Genomic DNA, 24,647 nt, shown 5'->3' on the forward strand with positions numbered 1-24,647 from the left:
AGTCTTGTAGAAGTTTGGGGTAAGGACTGAGGGACCCGAAGAAGACAAAGACTCCACAGAAAGACCAACACACTCAACTAACCTGAACCCTTAGGGCTACCAGAGACTGAACCACCAACCAGGAAGCAAGCTTGGACTGCACCTAGACCCCCTTGCACATATGTAGCAAAAGTGCAGCATGATCTTTATTCGGGTTTCCCAATAATTGAAGAGTGTGTTGTCATTGAATCTGTGGCCCATTTGTTGATCCTGTTCCCCTAGCTGGGCTGCCTAGTCTGGCCTCAGTGGAAGAGAATGCACCTGTGGTGGGGGGAGGGTAAGACAGGACACACTGATAGACCCAGGAGGGCTCTCCACTCTCAGAGGAGAAGAGGAGGGGGAATGAGCAAAGGATCTGTGTAAGGGGTAGTGGAAGGAGAGAGGGGTCTGATACTGGGATGTAAAGTGGATAAATAAATAAATATGATGGATGTAGTTAACTTTTCCTTTGGTCTGAATTTTCCTTCTAGCACCTTCTGTGGGACTTGATTTGTAGATAGATACTGTTTACATTTGACCTTATCTAAATATCTTTTTTCCCCCATTTACAGTAGTTGAAAGGTTGTTGGGCATAGCAGTCTAGGCTAGATTATGTGGTCACTTAGAATCTGCAGCATGTCTGTCTAGGCTCTGCTGGCTTTTAGAAGCTCCACAAAGAAGTTAGGTGTAATTCTAACATTTCTGCCATTATATGTTACTTGGTCTTTGTCTTTTGCAGTTGCACAAGTTTTCCTGGTTTTCTTTAAGGGATTTATTAATTTCCTCTTTTAGGAACTTTATCATATTCATAAAGGATATTTTAAGGTCTTTAACATGTGCTTCAGTTATACTGAAATATCCAAGGTGTGTTGTGGTAGGATAGCTGGGTACTAGTGGAGATATATGTTCCTGGTTGTTATTGATTGTTTTTTTTTTTCCACTGACATCTTAGCAGCTTGATTTGAGACAATTATAGGTTTAGATTCAGATTTCTGTATTTGACTAGGTAGGGTGCGTATTTTGTTCCTTGGATTCCATTTCCTCTCTGAATTTTTGAAAAGTGTGATTGCTCTGTGTTGCCTTCTTTTTGACCCATTCAGGTGGGTGGGTTTACAGGAAATACCTGCTGGTGTTGGAGACTGGGATGCTAGGATGAGATGGGGGAAGGAATGTTAGAGGAGAAAATCTGTGTTCCCTTGGGGGTGGGGTCAAAGAGGAAAGTGAGATCACAGCAGGTTTCCAGCTACAGAGTTTTGGATGAGACTGGACTACTGGATTTCAGGAGCAGTAGGATAGGTGTTATTCTGCCTTCAGTCTACCTTTTACCTTTGAATGGGTGGCCTTCGGGTTAGCAAGGGGTCTGGAACAATTCAACAAGTTGGGAGGGAAAGGTTAGAAGTAGAAGATCTGTGAAATCCACAGGGAACTGGAGCAGGAAGACAGGGAAGGCTGCCTAAGGTATTCTGCTGCAGAGATGGGAATGGGACTGAGTTTGGATCCGGTGGAACAGAGAAAAAGGAGGTCGACAGGCAGCTTACCTGGTTGGAGGTCAAATATTGGAATACAGTGCAAGACATTTAAACAAACTGAGTCCTGATTTCCAGCTGAGGTGGGACCTAAAAAAAGCAAGAGAATGTGCAATGTACCTTATTCAGCATTCTCAAATATTAACTAAGGAAAATTTCATTAGCTTCTCTGCCCTGAGAATGGAATTCCCAAGATATAATGGAACTGTTTTTGTTTCAGTTTGTTTTTTTAATCATAAGTTGATTCTTAGTGAGCATGTGTTCTTTTTTTCATGGCACACTGGAAAGACAGGGGCTTTTATTAAATGGAGTTTGCTCTTCATATTTTCACTTAAACTGAAGTAATGATTCAGCCCTGTGGGTTGGTTGCTCAGGGAATGAAATTGGCAAACTATTAAAACAAAGGGAGGAATGTTTATTGTTATAAGAACACAGTGGTCCAACCAAGCCATAGCCTTGCTGGACATCAGTGGGAGGAGTAGCCCCTGGCCCTGTGAGGGTTCGATGCTGCAGTGTAGGGGAATGCCAGAGCAGGAAGGGAGGAGTGGGTAGGTGGGTAGGGGAGCACCCTCATAGTGTCAGGGGGAGGGAGGGCATGAGGGGTGGGATAGGGGGTTTCAGGGGGGAGACCTGGAAAGGGGATAACATTTGAAATGTAAATTTAAAAAATCCAATAAAAAATATGTTGTTAAAGGTTTCAACCAAACTACCACAAAAAAATAATAACACAATATTTATACTGCTACAGAAGGTCTGAACAGATTCATGGAGAAGCATGGGAAACTGTACTATGTAAATTGGAAAAGGCAAAGAGCAGACACTACCAAAAGTGCTTTGCCTTTTCTTCCCTCCTCTTCCTTCCTCTCCCCTCCCCTCCCCTTCCCTTCCCTTCAGTTCCTTTCCTTTGAGTCCAGAAAGGTGAGACTAATGTGCAATTATCAAATATTCTCAGATGGAGATGGGTAGTGGTACAGAGTGACTAGAATAAGCAGAAGGAACAATTTGTTGTGAGACCTGCTAGGGACTCAGGTATGGACACTTGTGCAGTACATAGGTTTAAAATTATTTTGCAGTTGTGTTTTAAAATACATAGTTAAATTTGTGAAAATTGACATGATCAGAATTGATAGACATTTTATTTGCTGATTTTAGTTTAATAGAAATTCTCCAAACCAAGGTACAAATAAAGAACAATTGGAATATCTTTCTTGGGTTATAATCCCCTTCAACATTTAAAAGTTATAAATGGGCATTTATAAGTTATAAACCAATAAAATAATTAGTACAAAACTCCAAGTTTAATTATTTTAAACAAAACTCATCAAATTAAGCTATATTCTCAGCACATTTTTGCAGGAGAATATTTACAACAATTTACCAATTACAGCATATTTTATGTCATTCATCATAGGACTCATGTGTTTCAGTTTTTAGGGTCCACTGGAAGTAGTGTTTTCTTTTTTAATTTATTTTTCAAATTACTAAATTTTCTACCTTCTATGACAATCCAATTATGTTACATTATAATCATGTTCTATGTCTTTTATAAGTAAGCCATGCAAAATAGCTTAATTAACTTGATAAATCTAGCAAGTTTAGGTTGAACAAACATTTAATACATAGAAATTTATGACAATTCTCTGTAAACATATACATAAACATATACATAAACATATAATTTAAGATTCTGGTTTTGAGAAAGCACTTTCACCTCTCAGTTAGGAAGATGTACTAAAAGAAAAACAGAGAAACACTCACGTAGGCTTAGCAAACAAATGATTAATACATTCAATGGCTGAATTGGTTTAGATCACAAATAATACATTTGAGAGTAGTTCATGTTTCAGCCACATATTATTGATGTCTAAATCTTGTCTCATAGTTTTTAAAAGAACAAAATCTAAGAAACACATTTTTGAAAGCTTCCTTCACCTGCTGGTTCCTCAGGGTGTAAATGAAAGGGTTTAGCAGAGGGGCCACAGAGGTGTTGAGCACAGCTATTCCTTTATTTAAGGTCACTCTCTCCTTGGCTGAGGTTTTAACATACATGAAGATACAACTCCCATAAGTAATGGAGACAACAACCATGTGTGAGGAGCAGGTGGAAAAGGCCTTTTTCCTTTGTTGAGCTGAAGGGAACTTTAGGATGGTTTTGATGATGAGTGTGTAGGAGAAAAGCACTAAGATCAAGGTAATGATAAGTGTCATTATAGCTAAGGCAAAAGCCATCAATTCTATTAACCGTGTGTCTGTGCAAGACAACTGCAGGACAGAAGTGTCACAAAGGAAGTGATCAACAGTTTTGGAAGCACAGAAATCCAGTTTGAGTCCCAAGAGCAAAGGGGGTAAGATGACAAAGAACCCAGTTACCCAGGAACTGAGGACAAGTAGGTGACATACTTTGCTATTCATGATGATGGGGTAGTGCAGTGGTCTGCAGATGGCTACATAGCGATCATAGGACATGGCAGCCAGGAGGTAGAACTCTGTGGCCCCTAGTAGAAAAAAGAAGAATAACTGAGCCACACAAGCATTATACAAAATCATTTTCTCTCCTAAAAGAATGCTTGTGAGGAATCTGGGAATGCAGACTGTAGTGAATGCAATTTCTAAGAAGGAGAAATTCCTGAGGAAGAAGTACATTGGAGTCTTGAGGTGAGGATCCAGCAGGGTGAGAAGGATGATCACTAAATTTCCCATCAGGCTCAAGATGTAATTGAAAAACAGAAACAGGAAAATCAGAATTTGTAGCTGAGGGTCACCTGTCAGTCCAAGCAAAACGAACACTACCTCCACAGACTGGTTCTTCATTTCTCTTGTTTCCTAACAAATCTACACAAAATATTTAATTAATATCACACCTACGAAAAATATTTCTTCATTCTCAGTTATAAAAATTCTATATTCATGTTTAATAAATGCACTTATATTTTCAGAAATCAACATTCAAGTCACTCTTTGAACATGCCCTACATTACATTACCATGATTTTCTGAATTCTGAGATACTAGTGCAATCATACATACTCAGTTTTGTTAATATCTCAAGTTAATTGCCAATTAATTGATTGTTCCTATTGGCCACAAAAACTACCATTTTAGAATACATGTAATGGAATAGGACATTTCAAAGAAGGCTTTATTACAACAAAGATACTTTCTACTTTAATATAAAATAAGCAGCATCTTCTATGGTTAGTGTTATAGTGATTACCCCTCAAGGATGTGTCATCAGCTAAACCTCCAATAAACAATGTTATCCTGAAAGGCTTCCTATTATTGTCATCTGTGAATGAGAAATCTGTCAGTAAAGAATAAAAGTGATAATTAGTGTGTGTGTGTGTGTGTGTGTGTGTGTGTGATAATTAGAAAAATGATGTTTAACATACATATTCCAATCCACCTCTTGTTTTGCAGTTGAATTTGTTTGGACAACACATATTTTGTATCTCTGGATGTTTATTGCTTTATTTTAAGCATTCTAAAAAGATTTTTCCCATAAATATAGTTCTAATTCTTTAATTTATATGATTAATTAGGAAACATATAAAACTTGGAATTTAAATATTATGAAATTGCCCAGTAAAAGTTATCTAAATTTGGCATTAAAAAAGTACATACATACCAAAACACACCTAAATCAAGTCAGTAATCAGAATGGTCAATATACCAGTCATGTGCTTTCTGTTTGAGGTTCTGCACATGGGGCTTTGTCCATGCTAGGCAATTCAAAGCAATAACTGGGTTACAGAGCCTCTGTCCCAACTCATAAATTCCTTTGTGGTTTATGAAATGGTGTTTCAGATAGTTTAGAGTAACACAAGGAATAATTTTAATATTGTATTCTTTTGAATATTTCTAACGCCGCTCTTTGATGGCACTTCCCAGAGGTGCCACTTCCTACGCATTACATTTCATTATTAATCACTTTAATGATTATACAGGGAGTAGAGATAGTTGATCTCCTTATTAGTGCTTACAATATATAGAATTTTTCAAAGAGCTATAATAAATATAATGGAAGCAGAGAAATATTAAAGTTCCTTTGGGTTATGGTAAAAGAAATGTGAAGAAAAAATACATGGCAGCCCATAAATATATTTTTTAATTAAGAAAAAATGTTACAAAAATCAAAATATCAAAACTATATCTACAAATGTATAAATAATAATAAAGAAGAAATTACATAAATATATATTTTAAAATATTTGTTACTAATGTCTAGCTCTGCTCATTACTTAAATTACAAGAACATGATTATATTTTGTCAGAAAAAGAGAAAATCTAGAGGAAAAGAAGAGAGTATGTCAAATTTTAAGCTCACAGTTGGTGGGTGATGGTTGAGATGAATTTTAGATATACAGATATCTTATCAAAATAATAAAATTGAGATGTCAGTTCACCTGGCAATTAAATAAATAAAACCTTGACTTCATTGACCATTACATATGCAAAACTAATATTTTACTGTTCTACAATGAGGCAAATAACTTTAAATATAAAAATATATTCAAGGTTGTATTTATACCAAAAGGTCAAAAATAAGAACTAGAGCTTTCAAGTTATAGCTTTGAAAATTCAGCACCATAAAAGTTTTTGAATGAACTTTAAATCTTCTTATTAAAAGCTATGTTACAAATTTTTCTTCTAATAAGATCCAGTTTTCAGGGCTGATCCTTTCTCTAGGATACTCTTTCATATTTACTTTTATATAAAATCTTACTGCAGGGAAGTTAGTTTTAAGCATCTTTGTTAAATGTTCATTAAATTTTTACCAAGAAAAAGAGGTTTATTAAAACATTCAAGGAAAAAAAACTTTTTCTTGATTGTTTTTGCTATTACTAAAAAATGGTCAAATCAATTAAAAATGGACACTGTAAAAATTATATCTTCTGTGTTGAAGATATTAACAATAATATTTCCAATCTTTTAACTTCTAATTCATAAACTATTTCCTAAAAGCAGAACATATAAAAATACAAAGAACTAAATAAAAATTGAAAATTAAATGCCTTTCCAACGATAGTCTCATAGTTTTTAGAAGAATAAAACTTTTGGATATAAAAGGAACTTAAGATAGACAATATCCTAGACAAATAAACTTAAGTAAATCAAAAAATAGTGATAGTTCAAACATGTGTTCTTTGAAAATAATATGTGGAATTTCCCTCATGTGTCATGTCATTTAAGCCATGAAACTGTTGGATGAAGAATATACAATTCACAGGTTTACATTAAATGTCATGAAACATTATAAAATGTTCCTGTTTACATAGGTCATCTCGATGATAACACTGCATGTTGACAGCATGGCACAATCATGTAATGGATTCCATCACACCAAACCACTGATTTGTCCTTCCTCAACAATAACATTACCATGTATTCTCATGGTGGAAAAAAAATAACCTACAGACTAAAATACCACAAGCTAATAAATGCTAATAATTTATTAATAAATAATTATTATTATAAATAATAATAATTATGTTCATTAGATGAAATGTTACAGAATATTTTTTAAAAGTCAGACTTTCATTTTAGATAGTGCTTGTATTGACTACTATTTCACCCCTATCTGCAAACCAAATGAAATTGGAAAAAGCACTAACCCTATGACTGTTCTGCAGCTTTTTCAATAAGTTGTATGTGCAGATTTGAGTAAGCTTTCTGCACATAAGCCAGCCCAACATCCTTGTGTGAATCTCTTCACACAAGAGCATTGATGATCCACTCACCTCCCTTAGCACCTCATTCTACTTCAAAATACAGTGATTGAACAAATGTCCTCTTAGAGCTATTATTGCTAACTGATTTATCTCATGTTGATATGAAAATAAATCACATCACCCTCTACTCTACAGTTGACTACAGTTCACCTGTGAGAATAAGCTTGTTATAAGCTTATTATTAACCTGTGTTATAAGCTTGTAGAATTTGGCATACATGACTATATAAAAATTTACTGCCTTTTGAGACGGTGGAAGATTTCCTAGTGTTCTATAGTAAAACCTCACAAGAATGAATAATCCTCAGGGTAACTGAGATACAAGAACATCATTTCCTGAGGGATTGCCAAATTGTATGATACAAAAGTGCTTTTTGTAAAAATAGACTTGTATGCTTGTGTATATACTCCCGATATTTCTTTTACTACTCTTAATATTGCTTCTAAAATATTAATAGATTGCTACAACAATTGAATGCTTATCATGTACATATCTTTACCTTCCTGCTTGAAATATGGGTAGTTAGAAATATTTTTCTTATATTTAACCAATGAAGAAATTCACATGCATTTTCTTTAAAATGTACTTTTCATATCTTATATGTGCATTTATATTTATATTTTCTATCTATATGTTATATACTTATAATTTATAAATTATGTATCTTATCTATAATTATATAATAAATATACAATGGAGAATATAATATATAATATATCAATATAAACATAAATACATTAAATATACTTATATTATTTATAAATATTATACATATTTATTATACAAACATATATGTATGTGTGTGTGTGTGTGTGTGTGTGTGTGTGTGTGTGTATACTCGTTTGTCTGCAAGTATGTCTGCATACCAAGAGGTCGTTGGATCCCATGGGACTACAGTTATAGATAGATGTGAGCCACCATGAGGGTGCTGGGAATTGAGCTCAAGACCTCTGGAAGAACAGCAATTGCTCTTAACTAATGAACCATTTCTCCAGCCCCATATTTTCTTTTAATACTGTTTAGTTCATCCCCTTTTATTTTATCAACCTACAGTCAATTTGTTACTATTGGTTTGGTTATTCATGCTCTTCTAGCTTTCTGTGTTCATTGTGGAGATAATGTAACCACTGCTAATTATAGGTGTTCCTTTCAGCTTTTCTTTAGAATACTTATATACTGTCTTTCCAAATGTGCAGTATTCTCAAAAAGGTCAATTTTAGGAAAGAAGCACACTTGCAACCAAACTTGCCTATCAAGAAATTGGCTCTTTGAACTGCAAACAATGTTTATTTTTCCATTTTTCTACCCAGCTTCAATACCACAAGGTAAACTGAGGCAGGTGTACATAGAGTTGGACACAGGAACTGGGCACTGGTGGTACCCAATATTGGCCTCTTCTGATAGTTTGGAGTTTGCCCAACAGGTTTTTTGTATTCCTCTGGAGATTACAGTTAAGTGATTGAATGAATCTTAGAAGAGACTTGGAACTTTTAACATTAGTTTAGACTGTTATAGACTATGGGGATTTTGGAAGTTAGACTAAATAAATTTTATATTGTGCTATGTCTAGGTATGTGCCCCATAGACTTATATGTTTGAACAAGCCTATGGGTGCCAGGTAGTAGAATGTGATAGTTTAAGCATGCTTGACCCAGGAAGTGACACTATCAGGATGCATGGCCTTGTTGGAGTAGGTGTGGCCTTGATGGGAAAGTGTATCACTGTATGGGTGCATAGTGATACCTTCCCTCTAACCACATGGAAGCAGTCTTGTCCTGTCAAGGTTTGAATGAAGGTATAGAATTTTTAGCTCCTCCAGCCTCATGTTTACCTGGACACTACCATTGCACTTTGATGATAATGGATTGAACCTCTGAACCTGTAAGCCAGCCCCAACTAAATATCCTTTATAAGAGTAGCCTTGATTATGGTGTCACTTCACAGCAAGAAAACCCTAACTATGATACATCGTATATTCTCACTTATAAATGGATATTAGCCACAAAGTACAGGATACTCTCAGTAGACTCCATAGATCAAAGAAGCTAAACAAGAAGAAAGGTTCAAGGGAGAATGCTTGAATCTCACTTAGAAGAGAGAATAAAATGGAGTGAAAGAACTAGATAAGAGAGGGCATTGGAAGTAGAATGGGGGAGGGGGCAGGTTCAGGATCAGGTGTGGGGAGAGACAGGAGATGGCTAGAGGGCTAGGAGAATGAATGGAAATCTGCAGCTGGTAGGAGTGTGGGTGTACTGGCTGATTTTGTGTGTCAACTTGACACACTCTGGAGCTATCACAGACAAAGGAGCTTCAGTGGTGGAAGTGCCTCCATGAGATCTAGCTGTGGTACATTATCTTGGTTGATGATCAAGGGAGAAGGGCTCCTTTTGGGTGGTACCATCCCTGGGCTGGTAGTCTTGGGTTCGATAAGAAAGCAAGCTGAGGAAGCCAGGAGAAGCAAAGAGAGGTATTAACAAGTATATATAGATACCTATATATATTGAAAAGTCATTATTAATGAAAAAAATGCTTAAATTTACATAGCTAGTAATTTGGACACCTAGTATTAAAAGTAATACTCTTGGGAAATTTTCTTACCTAGGATCCTCATCATCAGACACATAGATGCTTACATTTTCATGAAGGACATGGCATTCTATGACATTATTTTCTTTTGCCTTAAGGATATTATGGTAAGTATTTACAACTTCTACTGCATATGTTATTTCTAAGAGAGGTTGCAGACCTCTATAGTGACCATAGGTGTGTGGTTTCATTTCTGGGTCTTCAATTTTTCTCCATTGATCTACCTGCCTGTCACTAATACCATGCAGTTTATATCACTATTGCTCTATAGTACAGCTGGAGGTCAGAGATGGTGATTCCCACAGATGTTCTTTTATTGTTGAGAATAGTTTTTACTGTCCTGGGGTTTTTGTTATTCCAAATTAATTTGAAAGTTGCTCTTTCTAACTCTGTGAAGAATTGAGTTGGAATTTTTATGAGGATTGCACTGAATCTGTAGATTGCTTTGGCAATATGATCAGTTTGACTATGTCAATTCTGCCAATCCATGAGCATTGGAGATCTTTCCATCTTCTGAGGTCTTCTTCAATTTCTTTCTTAAGAGACTTGAGGTTCTTGTCATAAAGATCGTTCACTTGTTTTGTTAAAGTCACACCAAATATTTTATATTATTTGTGACTATTGTGAATGGTGTTATTTCTGTAATTTTTTTCTCAGCCTGTTTATCGTTTGAGTAGAGGAAGACTACTGATTTGTTTGAATTAATTTCATATCCAGCCACTTTGCTGAAGTTGTTTATCAGCTTTAGGAATTCTCTAGTGGAATTTTGGGGTCACATAAGTGTATGATCATATCATCTGCAAATAGTGATATTTTGACTCCTTCCTTTCCAATTTGAATCCATTTGATCTCCTTTTGTCATCTAGTTGTTCTAGCTAGAAATCCTAGTACTATATTAAATACTAGGGATAGTGGGCAGTCTTGTCTAGTCCCTGATTTTAGTGGGATTGCTTCAAGTTTCTCAACATTTAACTTGCTATTGGCTACTGTTCTGTTGTATATTGCTTTTACTAGGTCTAGGTATATGCCTTGAATTCTTGATCATTACAAGACTTTTAAAATGGAGGGATACTGAATTTTATCAAATATTTTTTCAGCATCTAATGAAATGATCATTTTTTTTCCTTTGAGTTTGCTTATGTAGTGGATTACATTGATGGGTTTCTTTTTATTTATTAGATATTTTCTTTATTTACATTTCAAATGGTATCCTCTTTCCTGGTTTCCCCTCCGAGGACCCCCCTCCCACTATTCTCTCCCACATCCCCCTACTCACCAACCCACCCACTCCCAATTCTTTACCCTGGCATTACCCTACATTGGGGCATAGGGCCTTCATAAGACCAAGGGCCTCTCCTACCATTGATGACTGACCAGCCTATCCTCTGCTACATATGCAGCTAGAGCCATGAATCCCACCATGTGTACTCTTTTGTTGGTGGTTTAGTCCCTGGGAGATCTGACGGTACTGGTTAGTTCATATTGTTGTTCCTCCTATGGGGCTGCTAACCTCTTCAACCCCTTGGGTACTTTCTCTAGCTCCTTCATTGGGGACCCTGTGCTCAATCCAATGGATGGCTATGAGCATCTACTTCTATATTTGTCAGGCACTGGCTGAGCCTCTCAGTAGACAGTTATGTCAGGCTCCTGTCACCAAGCACTTGTTGGTATCCACAATAGTGTCTGGGTTTGGTGATTGTATATGGGATGGATCCCCAGGTTGGGTAGTCTCTGGATGGTCATTCCTTCAGTGTCTGCTCCACACTTTGTAACTCCTTCCATGGGTATTTTGTTCCCCCTTCTAAAAAGGATCAAATTGTCCACACATTGGTCTTCCTTTCTCTTGAGTTTCATGTGGTCTGTGAATTGTATCTTGGTTATTCCAAGCTTCTACTGATACTTGAGGAATAGTGAATGGCTGAGAAGCACCTAAAAAGAAATGTTCAACATCCCTAGTCATTAGGGAAATGCCAATCAAAACAACCCTGAGATTCCACCGCATACCAGTCAGAATGGCTAAGATAAAAAACTCAGCAGGTGTTGGTGAGGATGTGGAGAAAGAGGAACACTCCTCCATTTTTGGTGGGATTGCAAGCTGTTACAAACACTCTGGAAATCAGTTTGGCAGTTCCTCAGAAATTTGGACATAGTTCTACTGGAAGATCCAGCAATACCACTCCTGGGTATATACCCAGAAGATGGTCTAACATGCAATAAGGACACATGCTCCACTATGTTCATAGCAGCCTTATTTATAATAGCCAGAAGCTGGTAAGAATCCAGATGTCCTTCAATAAAAAATGTGATACAGAAAATGTGGTACATTTACACAATGGAATAATACTCAGCTATTAAAAACAATGAATTGATGAAATTCTCAGGCAAATGGATGGATCTAGAGGATAACATCCTGAGTGAGATGGATTTCTGTATCCTGAACCATGCCTATATCCCTGGGATGAAGCTTACTTGATCACTGTGAATGATCATTTTGACGCGTTCTTGGATTTGGTTTGCAAGAATGTCATTGTGTATTTTTGCATCGATACTCATAAGGGAAATTGGTCTGAAGTTCTCTTTCTTTGTTGGGTCTTTGTGTGGTTTTTATATTGGTGTAACTGTGACTCCACAGAATGAATTGGGTGGTGTTCCTTCTGTTGCTATTTTGTGGAATAATTTGAAGAGTAATGGTATTATGTCTTCTTTAAAGCTCTGATAGAATTCTGCACTAAACCCATCTGGTTCTGGGCATTTGGAGGTTGGCAGAATGACTGCTTCTATTTCTTTAGGGGATATGGGACTATTTACATGGTTTATCTCATTCTGATTTAACTTTGGTATTTGGTATCTGTCTAGAAAATTGTCCATTTCATCCAGATTTTCCAGTTTTGTTGAATATACCCTTTTGTAGTAAGATCTTATGATTTTTAAAAATTTTCTCAGTTTCTTTTCATATGTCTCCCTTTCCAGTTCTGTTTTTGTTAATGTGGATGCTGTCTCTGTGCCCTCTGGTTACTCTGGCTAAGGGTTTATCTTGTTGATTTTTTCAAAGAACCAGCTCCTGGTTTGGTTGATTCTTTGTATAGCTCATTTTGTTTGTACTTGGTTGACTTCAGCCCTGAGTTTGATTATTTCCTGTGATCTACTCCTCTTGGGTGTATTGGCTTCTTGTTGTTCTAGAGCTTTCAGGTGTGCTGTCAAGCTGCCAGTGTATGCTGTTTCCAGTTTGTTTTTGGAGGCACTCAGAGCTATGAGTTTGCCTTTTAGCACTGCTTTCATTGTGTCCCACAAGTCTAGGTAAGGAGTGCCTTCATTTTCATTAAATTCTAAAAAGTCTTGAATTGTTTTCTTTATTTCTTCCTTGACCAAGTTATCACTGAGTAGGGTGTTGTCCAGATTCCATGAGTATGTGGACTTTCTCTTATTTTTGTTGCTATTGAAGAGCAGCCTTAGTCCATGGTGATCTGATAAGATGCATGGGATTATTTCAATCTTCTTGTATCTGTTGTAGCCTGTTTTTTGACTTATTATGTGGCCAATTTTGTAGAAGGTACCCTGGGGTGCTAAGAAAAAGTCATATTGTTTTGTTTTAGGACAAAATGTTCTATAGATAATCTATTAAATCCACTTGGTCCATACCTTCTGTTAGTTTTCCTGTGTCTCTGGTTAGTTTGTGTTTCAATGATCTCTCCATTGATGTGAGTGGGCTGTTGAAGACTCCCACTGTGTGAGGTGCAAAGTGTGCTTTGTGCTTTAGTAAACTTTCTTTTATGAATATGGTTGCCCTTGCATTTGAGCATAGATGTTCAGAATTAAGTATCCTCCTTGGTAGGTTTTTCCTTTGATGTGTATGAATTGACCCTCCTTGTCTTTTTTGATGACTTCCAGTTGAAAGCGGATTTTATCTGACATTAGAATGGCTACTTCAGATTGTTTCTTGGAACCATTTGCTTGGAAAATTGTTTTCCAGGGTTTTCACTGAGGTAGTGACTGTCTTTGATACTGAAGTGTATTTCCTGCATGCAGCAAAGTGTTGGATCCTGTTTACATATCCAGTCTGTTAGTCTAGGTCTTTTTATTGGGGTATTGAGTCCATTGATGTTAAGAGATATTAAGGAATAGTGATTGTTGCTTTCTGTTATTTTTGTTGCTAGAGGTAGAATTATGTTTGTGTGGGTATCTTCTTTTGGGTTTGTTGAATGAAGATTACTTTCTTGCTTTTTCTAGGGTGTAGTTTCCCTCCTCGTGCTGGAGTTTTCCATCTATTATCCTTCGTAGGGCTGGATATGTGGAAAGATACTATGTAAATTTCATTTTTTTTCCTGGAATATCTTGGTTTTTCCATGTATGGTAATTGAGAGTTTTGCTGGTTATAGTAGCCTGGGCTTGCATTTGTGTTCTCTTAGGGTCTGTATGACATCTTCCCAGGATCTTCTGGCTTTCATAGTCTCTGGTGACAAGTCTGCTGTAATTCTGATAGGTCTCCCTTTATATGTTAGTTATTGACCTTTTTCTTTTACTGCTTTTAATATTTTTTTGTTTTGTTTTGTTTTGTGCATTTGGTATTTTGGCTATTTCATGACAGGAAGAATTTTTTTTCTGTTCCACTCTATTTGGAGTTCTGTAGACTTTTTGTATGTTTATAGGCATCTCTTTCTTTAGGTTAGGGAAGTTTTCTTCTACAAATTTGTTGAAGATATTTCCTGGCCCTTTAACTTGCAAATCTTTGCTCTCTTCTATACCTTTTATCCTTAGGTTTGGTCTTCTCATTAGGTCCTGAATTTCCTGGATATTTTGGATTAGGAGCTCTCTGCATTTTGCATTTTGTTTGACTGTTGTGTCAATATTTTCTAGGGTATCTTCTGCATCTGAGATTCTCTCTTCTGTATCTTGATTTCTGTTGGTGATGTTTGTATCTATGACTCCTGATCTTTCCTAGGTTTTCTATCTCCAGGGTTGCCTCCCTTTGTTATTTCTTTATTGTTTCTATTTCCATTTTTAGATCCTGGTTTTGTTCACTTCCTTCATCTGTTTGGTTTTGTTTTCCTGTAATTCTTTAAGGGATTTTTGTGTGTGTGTGTGTGTGTGTGTGTGTGTGTGTGTGTGTGTGTGTGTTTCTTTAAGGGCTTCTTCCTGTTTACCTGTGTAAAGAAATTATTCTGAATTTCCTTAAGGGAGTTATTTGTGTCCTTTTTAAAGTCCTCTATCATCATCATAAGAAGTGATTTTTAAATCAGTCTTGCTTTTCTTGTATGTTGGGGTATCCAGGTTTGCTGTGGTGGGAGAATTGGGTTCTGACGATGCCAAATTGTCAGGAGTCATAATGGGACAAGCTAATAGATAGCAGGTGATCATTGTGAAGTGGGCTACCTCAGATTATTGTATAATCTTCGACAGGTGAGCCCTCATTAAGCAAGGCTGTGAGGGACTCATTCAGAAAAGATTCCTGCTATTAATACGCTTTTCCTGTTATTATTAAACATATATAACTATCACTTAGTAGCACATCTCTTTGGAACAGATCCACAAAGATGTACTATCTTGTAGTGATGCTATATAGACTAATAGATGACTTAAGTCTTAATGATGATCTTATAAGAATTCCTAAAATTATATCTGTGATTATTAAGCTTTTTTTATAATGGGACTGCTATTAGGTTCTTTTCTGATAATCAAAGCTTCATTGAGAACTCTGCCAGTCTCTCAAGTATTACTAGTTAATTGCTCTTAGATGGTATCCAGACTTTCTCCTATTCAGAGCACATTCTAAGAGGTTATAAAACAATTAACCAAAGATCATAAAAAGGGAACTAACAATTTATTAAAGGTTCTAGGACAGAAAATAAAATATTGACTGGGTTTATCTATAATAACCTTCACTTATAATTTAGTTATGGTTTTAAACCTTCGGTGAACCTGTGGCTCTGAGATAGGTGATGGATGTTTAGCTAGATAATCACTCCTAATGGATATGCATGTAAACACTCTCTGCTGTAAACTTCTATTTCAATTTATGATTTGATTTTCTGTGTGAACTTTTGGTGAACTCTTTAACATGTGATCATGTATTCTGAATGATATTTAAGGCTAAGGACAAAGAGTCAGAACCGAGGGACTAGGGTGAGCGGAACGGAGGTGAGAAGAACTGAGATGAGAGAGGAACTGAGCTGAGAAGTTTTTAGACAGAACACTTTTTAGATTAGAAGAAGAATACAGAGTGGAGTAACTTAGAAATTATAGGTAAAATACTAAGACAGCAATGTGCAGAATGCAGAGGGAAAGAGGAAAAAAAGAAGATGTTGCAGAGAGCAGAAGGAGCAAGCAGACTTCTTCTTACCATGGGACAGAACAGGTCCCTGGTAAGGACAAGACAGGTTTAGTCTTATTAAAAGAAACAAAGCTTCTTTCTTACAAACATGGGTTTAATTCATTTAGCATTAAAAAGGTAACCTTTTCTTTCTCTATATAATAAAGATTAGAGCGCATTTTTCATCCAGAATGAGTTCTTTCTGCACCAGTGCTTGGTCTTTTACTCCATACACATATGTAAATAAGGTTGTGTGTGTAAGTATGTAATTGTAAGAATGTATACATGTGTGTGTATAAGTATGTATTTGTGAGAATGCATGTAAGCTGGGCCCAGTGGGTTTGAATGAAAATGAATAAATGAGCATGAATGAAGCTGAATATGAATTTATATGAGATTATGCATATTTGCTTATGTAGAAGTTTTTCCTTCTGGAGTGTTATTCTCTTCTCCTGGTTCAATGGAAGTTTATCGCTCCAAACTTCCTCCTAGCCTGACAAGCAAGAGCCATCTGGATAATAGGGAACAGGCTCTAGCAATTAATCCTGCTGTTTTAGGATGGGGTGCTAAGTGCCAGACACTGCAGTTTCTGGCCTCAGAGGATCACAAAAGGCAGGTCAGCTACAATAGCATAGTAACTTTAATTTAAATGAGTAAACTTTTTATTATACAGCAACTTTAAATTTCTCATAAGACACAGTCTTACCCCAAAAACTCACAAGACAAAGTTTACCCTAGAATCTTGTAAGACAATGTCTTACCTCCACCTACCATCTTCCCCCTCCACTGCCTCAAGAAGAACAGAAAAGAAAAAGAAACACCCCATGCTAGGGCTGGCACCCTGCACCAACTAGCCTTGGTTTCTGTTGCTTACGTTTTTGCCCTTGCCTCTCGCCATCTGTTTATCTCTGGTGTTAGCTGGTCTTGCTGTCTCTGACTGTGGCTTATCCCCCCTGCAAGCCTGTGTGTCAGTACTCCCGGGAGACCAGTTCTTTCTGGGAGGAATTTCTTTATGGAAAGCTGTGGCACAGCGTGAGCTCCAGGGTGCAAACAGAAACTGGAAGGATCCTGTCCCTGGCTGTTCATTGGTCACTGTGTTCTCATGGCTTGAGCGTGTCACTCTTAGTCCAGGAATCTGAGCAGAAGTGGTGGTCTTATCTGTGCTCACAAGTGTTTTAGCATTCCTGGGAGTACAGCTCTCTCCTGGTGGTATTCTGGTAGTGGGGACTGCAGCACAGGGACAGATCCTGGGGCAGGCCAAAACTGAAAGGACGTTGTCCCAGGCTGCTCCTCAGTTACTGTGACTTGAGGACTCTGGGGGAGGCAGGCTAGTGGGTGACTGTCTCTCAGAGCAGAAGTGGTGTGGTCTTACCTGTGCTCACAGGCATGTCAGCACTCCTGGGCAGTATTTGCATATGGAGTGCTGTGGCACAGGATCCAGATCCTTACTTTTTTTGTGCATTTCCACACATCCAGATAGTCATGAAGTTTCACATATGTACAAAGATTACCTCAATGGAAAGATGTAAGGATTTATATATCTAAGGTCATTCATTTATCCAACTTAAATCACATATACCATTGATTGGACAATTATTATAATAGAAAGTAGAATTCACATTGAAGTCAAATCTATGAATGAGCTTTCATTTAGTCATATCACCCATTATGAGTATCAGGTTTATCAAAATGGAAAAAAATAGTTGTAATTATTAATGCAGTCAAAAGTCTTAATCATCTTTTCTCTGAGTTAAAGTTTAAAGTTAATCAAAACATGGCAATATCTTTTTTTTTTTTTTAACTTTTGCTGTCCTGACCCACAGGACAGTCGTACAGGGTCTGAGGAACCTTCATTCTCACCTATGGAGAGAATGAAGGGTGAGAAACACAAGGATGGACAGCAAGTCTGATTGTTCAAGCTGTCAAATTTTTATTATTTCCAGGCAGGTTTTATGCCCACAGAAGCAGAGTATGGGGAGGGGAATGATGCAGGATGACTTTATTTCTGGGAGAATGCACCTATTCCCAAAAGCAGGATATTGGCTAGGTAAAAGTTCAGCAGGAGAAATAGAACAGAATAGGTTGCTAGGTACCTGTCCACAAGATCTATAGCTATTTGTTATTAACTGGGGGTTGTACTTTCCCATAGAGGCCTCAACTTTTTCCCACAGAAATCTCAACTAAGCTAATACTTTTCCACTAAGGCCAAGACTTTATAAGTAAGCACTTATGGCTGACAAGGCAGTTACCATTCAAACAAAGTCACTCCCAACATTTTGCAAATGTTTTTATCTTTATGAATCCCAAGTAACTGTGTAAAAATTCTAAAAAGTACAAACATTTATCTGAAACACACACACACACACAAAACCTGTTCAGAGGAGCATCTGTGGTTCTCTTTGGTAGGTAGAGGATTTGGCAGGGCATCATCAGTAGGAAACAAAACTTGGTTTGCAAGTTAAAGGTTGCTTAGTATTAGTGATATTTACTCCTTTTGATTCTTAGTTCTACTACAGCATACTGGGGCCAGAAGCCTATGGCTTCAGAGGGACTATCATCTCCTTTTGCTTAACAGCAGGAGATTAGGTAAAATATTTATTGCGAGTGCTCCCTTTTCTGGCCAGGCTGCAGCTAGAAGCCCTTCACTGGCCTGGCTGGCTAACTGTGAACCAGAGAAGAGAGGAAAAAAAATCCTTTAAACAGCCAAATTTGCACAGACATATATACATTCACACATGCACACTCAGCTCAGGCCTGACTATCTGTCTCAATCAACTTCAAAGTATTCATGCATGCATACCTACATATGTACATATAAACAAACTGACATGCTGTGAGCCAGCCTGACCTAGAATGGTTTGAAGCAGGACACAGTTATATGTAGAAGTAGCTTAAAGACAGATGTTCTCTGGCCTTCTAGCTCTCTAACTATACTGAATACTTACTGATAACTTCTAAAAAGTCCTAAAAATATTCTTATTTATTCTATGGTTAAAAACCACTGGTGTGGGCAATTAACACCTGTTTCCTAGCAGTGGGGAATTAAGTAAAAAATATTATTGCAATGCTCTCTTCTCTGTCCAGGAACCCCAAATCCTCTCTGGTTAATCTGGTTAACTCTTTGTGAACCTTAGAGGAAGAAAAGGAAAAGAATTAAGATATTTTATACAGGCAAATATGCATAGACACATATACATTCACATATACATTTACATTTTCATTCACATTCTCATTTACATATTAATACATTCACATTTTTGTTGGTCCCAACCACCTGTCTAATACACTCCACAAGTATTCATGCATGCTTACATACATACATATACCTACACATGTACATATAAACAAACAGACATATATATTGGATGATGAATGGATGGATGGATGGATGGATGGATGGATGGATGGATGGATGGATGGAAGAATAGATGGATGGATAAATAGGGCAGAGCTCCACAAGCCAAACCATTCAATCAACAATTTTATTTCTTTTATCTGGCCTTTTTATACATTATTAGACAACAGTTATTTAGAAAATTACCTCATAGATAAAATGTTACATAAAATGGGAGTTACAGAAGAATCTTCAAAGCAGCATTTGATTCTATATGCTCATTAGAAATTCAAAGTAACAGCTTTTACATGGCCTTGCCTTATCAGAGTGCACATCTATGGCTATATCCTTGGACCCAAATGTTTTTCCTTGTAGAAAAATTTGTCCCAAGTCTATTTCTCTTGTTAAAGTAATTATGAAAACTCATTGTATTTCTTATTATGTAGCCTATACTTACTATTATGAGGAGTGGGCACATTCTATTCTTGATTCTAACTTTGTTACATCTTTCTAGCAATGCAACTAACTAAAACCCTCTCTTAAAACTTTCTTCCTAAAATTATTTAAATCAAATCAGAAATTCTCTAGAATCATTAATTTGTCTAAGCAGCATTAATTCATGAAAATTCATCTTTCTATTGACCTGCAGAGAATCTGATCAATAGGATGGGCTAATGCCCAGGGATTATTATATTAATTTAGTAATGATAGGAAAGTCATATCAGTTGTATAAAGCAATTCTAAATGAAGTCTCTTTGCAAATTTGCCATTGAATTCACCCATAGTAGACCATGATAAAACAGTGCATTACCTCCAGAAAGGCCACCTGATAGCGTTAACTTATCCTAGATGGCTCCTGACACAGATATATACATTTGGATAGATGGATGGATGGATGGATGGGTGGATGGATAGATGGATTGGTAGAGCTCATCAAGCCATGAAACTATACCGCACCAATCTATCTTTATTTCTTTTCTCTGGCCTTTTTATAGACAAAAGTTCTTTAGAAAATTATTCAGATGTCCCTAAACAGATGAATGGATGCAGAAGATGTGGTACATCTACACAATGGAGTACTACTCAGCTATTAAAAAAATAAATTTATGAAATTCCTAGGCAAATGGATGGACCTGGAGGGCATCATCCTGAGTGAGGTAACCCAATCACAAAAGAACTCACATGATATGTACTCACTGATAAGTGGATATTAGCCCAGAAACTTAGAATACCCAAGATACAAGATACAATTTGCAAAACACATGAAACTCAAGAAGAACGAAGACCAAAGTGTGGACACTTTGCCCCTTCTTAGAATTGGAAACAAAACACCCATGGAAGGAGTTACAGAGACAAAGTTTGGAGCTGAGAGGAAAGGATGGACTATCTAGAGACTGCCATACCCGGGGATCCATTCCATAATCAGTCTCCAAGCGCTGACACCTTTGCATACACAAGCAAGATTTTGCTGAAAGGATCTTGATATAGCCGTCTCTTGTGAGGCTATGCCAGTGCCTGGCAAACACAGACATGGATGCTCACAGTCAGCTATTGGATGAAACACAGGACCCCCAATGGAGGAGCTAGAGAAAGAACCCAAGGAGCTAAAGGGATTTTCAACCCTATAGGAGGAACAACAATATGAACTAACCAGTACCCCCAGAGCTCATGTCTCTAGCTGCATATGTATCAGGAGATGGCCTAGTCGGCCATCAGTGGAAAGAGAGGCCCCTTGGTCTTACAAACTTTATATGCCTCAGTACAGGGGAACGCCAGGGCCAAGAAGTGGAAGTGGGTGGGTAGGGGAGTAGGGAGGGAGGGTCTGGGGGACTTTTGAGATAGCATTTGAAATGTAAATGAAGAAAATACCTAATTAAAAATAAATAAATAAATTTTAAAAAAGAAAAAAATAAACTAAAAAGAAAAGAAAAGAAAATTTCCTCATAGATAAAATGTTACACAAAATGGGAGTTACAGAAAAATATCTATAACAAGTTCAAAGCAGTGTTTCATTTTACATGTTCATTATAAGTTCAAAGCAACATTTTCATATGGTCTTGCCTTTTCAGAGTACACACCTGAGGTTTAATCCTTTGACCCGAATGTTTTTCCTTGAACACAAACTTGTCCCAAGCCTACTTCTTGTGTTAGTGTAACTATGAAAGCTCATTGTGTTTTTTATTATGCATCCTGTACTTACTATAATGAGGAGTGGGCATATTTCATTCTTGATTCTAACTTTATTACATCTTTCTAGAAAAACTACTGAAACCAGCTCTTAAAACTTTCTTCCTAAGATTATTTGAATCAAATCAGGAATTCTACAGAATCCATTAATTCATCTAAACAGCATTAATTCATGAAAGTTCATCTTTAGTGTTGATCTGCAGAAAATCTACTCAATAAGGTAGGCTAGTATCCATAAATTATTTTATTAATTTAATAATGGGAGAAAAGGCATATCAGCTGCAAGAAGCAATCCTGAAATTAGGACTCTTTGGGACCTAGGCACATAAGTTCACCCATCACAGATAATTTAAAAATGATGGCCAGGAAGGCTACCTGCTATCTTTAGCTTATCCTAGATGGATCCTGACACATACAGACACACACACACACACACACACACACACACACACACATTAAAGAGATAGAGATACCAGCACAGTTGTAATTGAACCAGAATCTCTATACTAAATTGTTGCTGATATGAACACAGACATTGTACTCTACTCTAAATGTACCTGATTACAAACCCCAATATATACTGCATTTTTTCACCTAAGACAAGCTTATAGACAATTTTGTTAGCAATTGTTTTTCAAGGAGATGTTTGTGTTTAAGTTCTCTTTTTACTATAGTTATATGGTTCCCGAATTAAATAATTTTCTATGTACTGCCCACAGTGCTATATGAAATAAATCAATCCTAATCGTAAGGACTTTTCATGTCCTCGTTTCCTAAATTGGAACTTAAAGTGATAATGAAGATTCTCATGAGAATTAGACATTCATAACCACATTTTCCCAGGAGTCAGAACTTTTCAAGTTATCCAATGTTTTTCCCAATCTGTATTTTTAAAAACAGATTCTCAATAGAGGAATATCAAATGTATGAGAAAGAATTGCTTAAAGAAATGATCAACATTATTAGTCACCAGGGAAATGCAAATCAAAATGTCTCTGAGATTTCATTTTATACTTGTCAGAATGGCTAAGATCCATAAAACAGGTGACAGCTCATGGTGGTGAAGATGTGAACGGTGAGGAACACTCCTCCAGTGCAGTTGGGAGTGCAAACTTCTACAGTCACTGTGGAAATAAGTGTAGCAGATCCTCAGAAAATGTAGAATTGGTTTGATCTATCTCAAGATCCAGCTATAACATTTTGAAGTATATACCCAAAGGTTGTTCTGCCCTACTACAAGGACACTTTGTCTACTGTGTTCATTCCAGCATTATTCACAATAGCCAGAAACTAGAAACAACCTACGTGTTCATCAATTGAAAAACGAATAATAAAATATGGTAGATTTACACAATGGCATATTATTCAAGTGTTAAAAATGACATCATGAAATTACAGGCAAACGGATGCAAGTAGAAAAATAAGTCATCCTGAATGAGGTAACCCAGACCCAAAAAGACAAATATGGTATGTATTCACATATACCTGGATAATAGCTGTTAAGTAGTTGATAGTCTTACTACAATCCACAGAACTAGAGAGGTTAGGGAAAGAGACAGTTATAGAGGGGAAGATTCGTTCCCTGAGAAGAGGAAATAGAATAGGATTCCATACAACTCATTTAACATAGAGAGGTTGAATTGGTGTAGACATGGAACCTTCATCCTTAAGTTCTAGTCTCATTGACAGTGGGAGATACTCTGCAGGATGCAGAAAGAGAAACCTGGACACTAACCCATACACAAACCCTTTACCTACAATCTGTCCTGCCTGCAAGGTGAGCTGGAAGAATGATGGTACAGAACTTGTGGGAGTGGCCAGCAATGTTTGGTTTAAAGTGAGACCTGCACCACTAGAGGGAGCCCATACCCTACACTGCCTGGATTGCCAGGAACCAGAGACTGGGTAGCTCAGATACCTAGGCTAGGCCAAACACAAATGGAAAAAAAAAAAAATGGATGCTATTATATTCATAGACGGGTACCTTGTCCAGTTGTCATCAGAGAGGCTTCCTCTAGCAATAGATGGGAGAGGCTACAATGACCCACAACTAGACACTATGCAGAGAGAGTCTAAATTTGCATTCTGCATCTGTTTATATATTTGATTTATAAGAATGTCTCACAGGCTCTAGTTCAGCCAATCAAAAATGGCTACCTCCCAAAAGAAACTCAAGAATCTAATACTTCTTAGTCTACAAGGCTGGATGTCTCACCTGGAGACTAGAATCACAAAGAAGTAGGCTCTAAGGTCAGTAAAGAAATGAATGTGGAGGAGAGCCAGGCAAACAAACAAGGGGTAAAAGCTTCCTTCTTCTTGTCCTTTATATAGTATGCCATGAGAAGGTGTATGATTAAATGTGAGCCTTCCAACTTCAAATGATCTGGATTTCATCTGGGTCTTTCTACCCTAATTAACTTTAAAAAAAAGAAAAAACATCACAGGTGTGCCCAATAGATTGGCATTTTAGTTAATTCTAGATGTGGAATATTGTGAATAACAGATACAGGTATATAAATTATATCGCATTAGTTTATTTTTACTTTATTATTGAAAGTGTACCTTCTATATCTCTCCACTTTAATTTACCATTTCCAAAGTTCAAATCCAAATGTTTTGCACAAACAAAAATTCCAGATTATTTCCATAAATCTATTCTAGTCAAGAGTCAGTGAGCAATGGAATGAGATTTCTCAACCTTCTAGGATCAAACTTTAAACAAATGTTCATGGTATAAAGAATGTACTCCATATTTTATTAGATCTAAAGGGAAATATATTTTGTATTATGCTTTATAATATTCTCACAATTTACACACTGAAGTTGAAAATTTGAATAAATTTAAATAAACGAAATTTAGTGCTGCTTTGTAATTCCAGATTTTAAGACTAAGATGAGAAAACCATGGATCCAAGTCCTAACAAGGATATAGAGTGAGTTCAAGATTTATCTGAAAGTTCA

The 24,647-nt window shown here is 36.7% G+C and overlaps 1 protein-coding gene across 1 annotated transcript; it reads right to left on the reverse strand.

Annotated features, from left to right (window-relative positions):
- Nucleotides 1-3,398: 3,398 nt before the first annotated feature.
- On the reverse strand, nt 3,399-4,355 carry LOC110288326 (olfactory receptor 6C6-like). The gene has a single exon (XM_021154704.1). The coding sequence runs from the start codon at nt 4,353-4,355 to the stop codon at nt 3,399-3,401; it is 957 nt and encodes a 318-aa protein (XP_021010363.1).
- Nucleotides 4,356-24,647: the final 20,292 nt, after the last annotated feature.

Source organism: Mus caroli, unplaced genomic scaffold (genome assembly GCF_978045245.1).
Source record: "Mus caroli unplaced genomic scaffold, Mus_caroli_1 scaffold_9, whole genome shotgun sequence".
Taxonomy (NCBI): domain Eukaryota; kingdom Metazoa; phylum Chordata; class Mammalia; order Rodentia; family Muridae; genus Mus; species Mus caroli.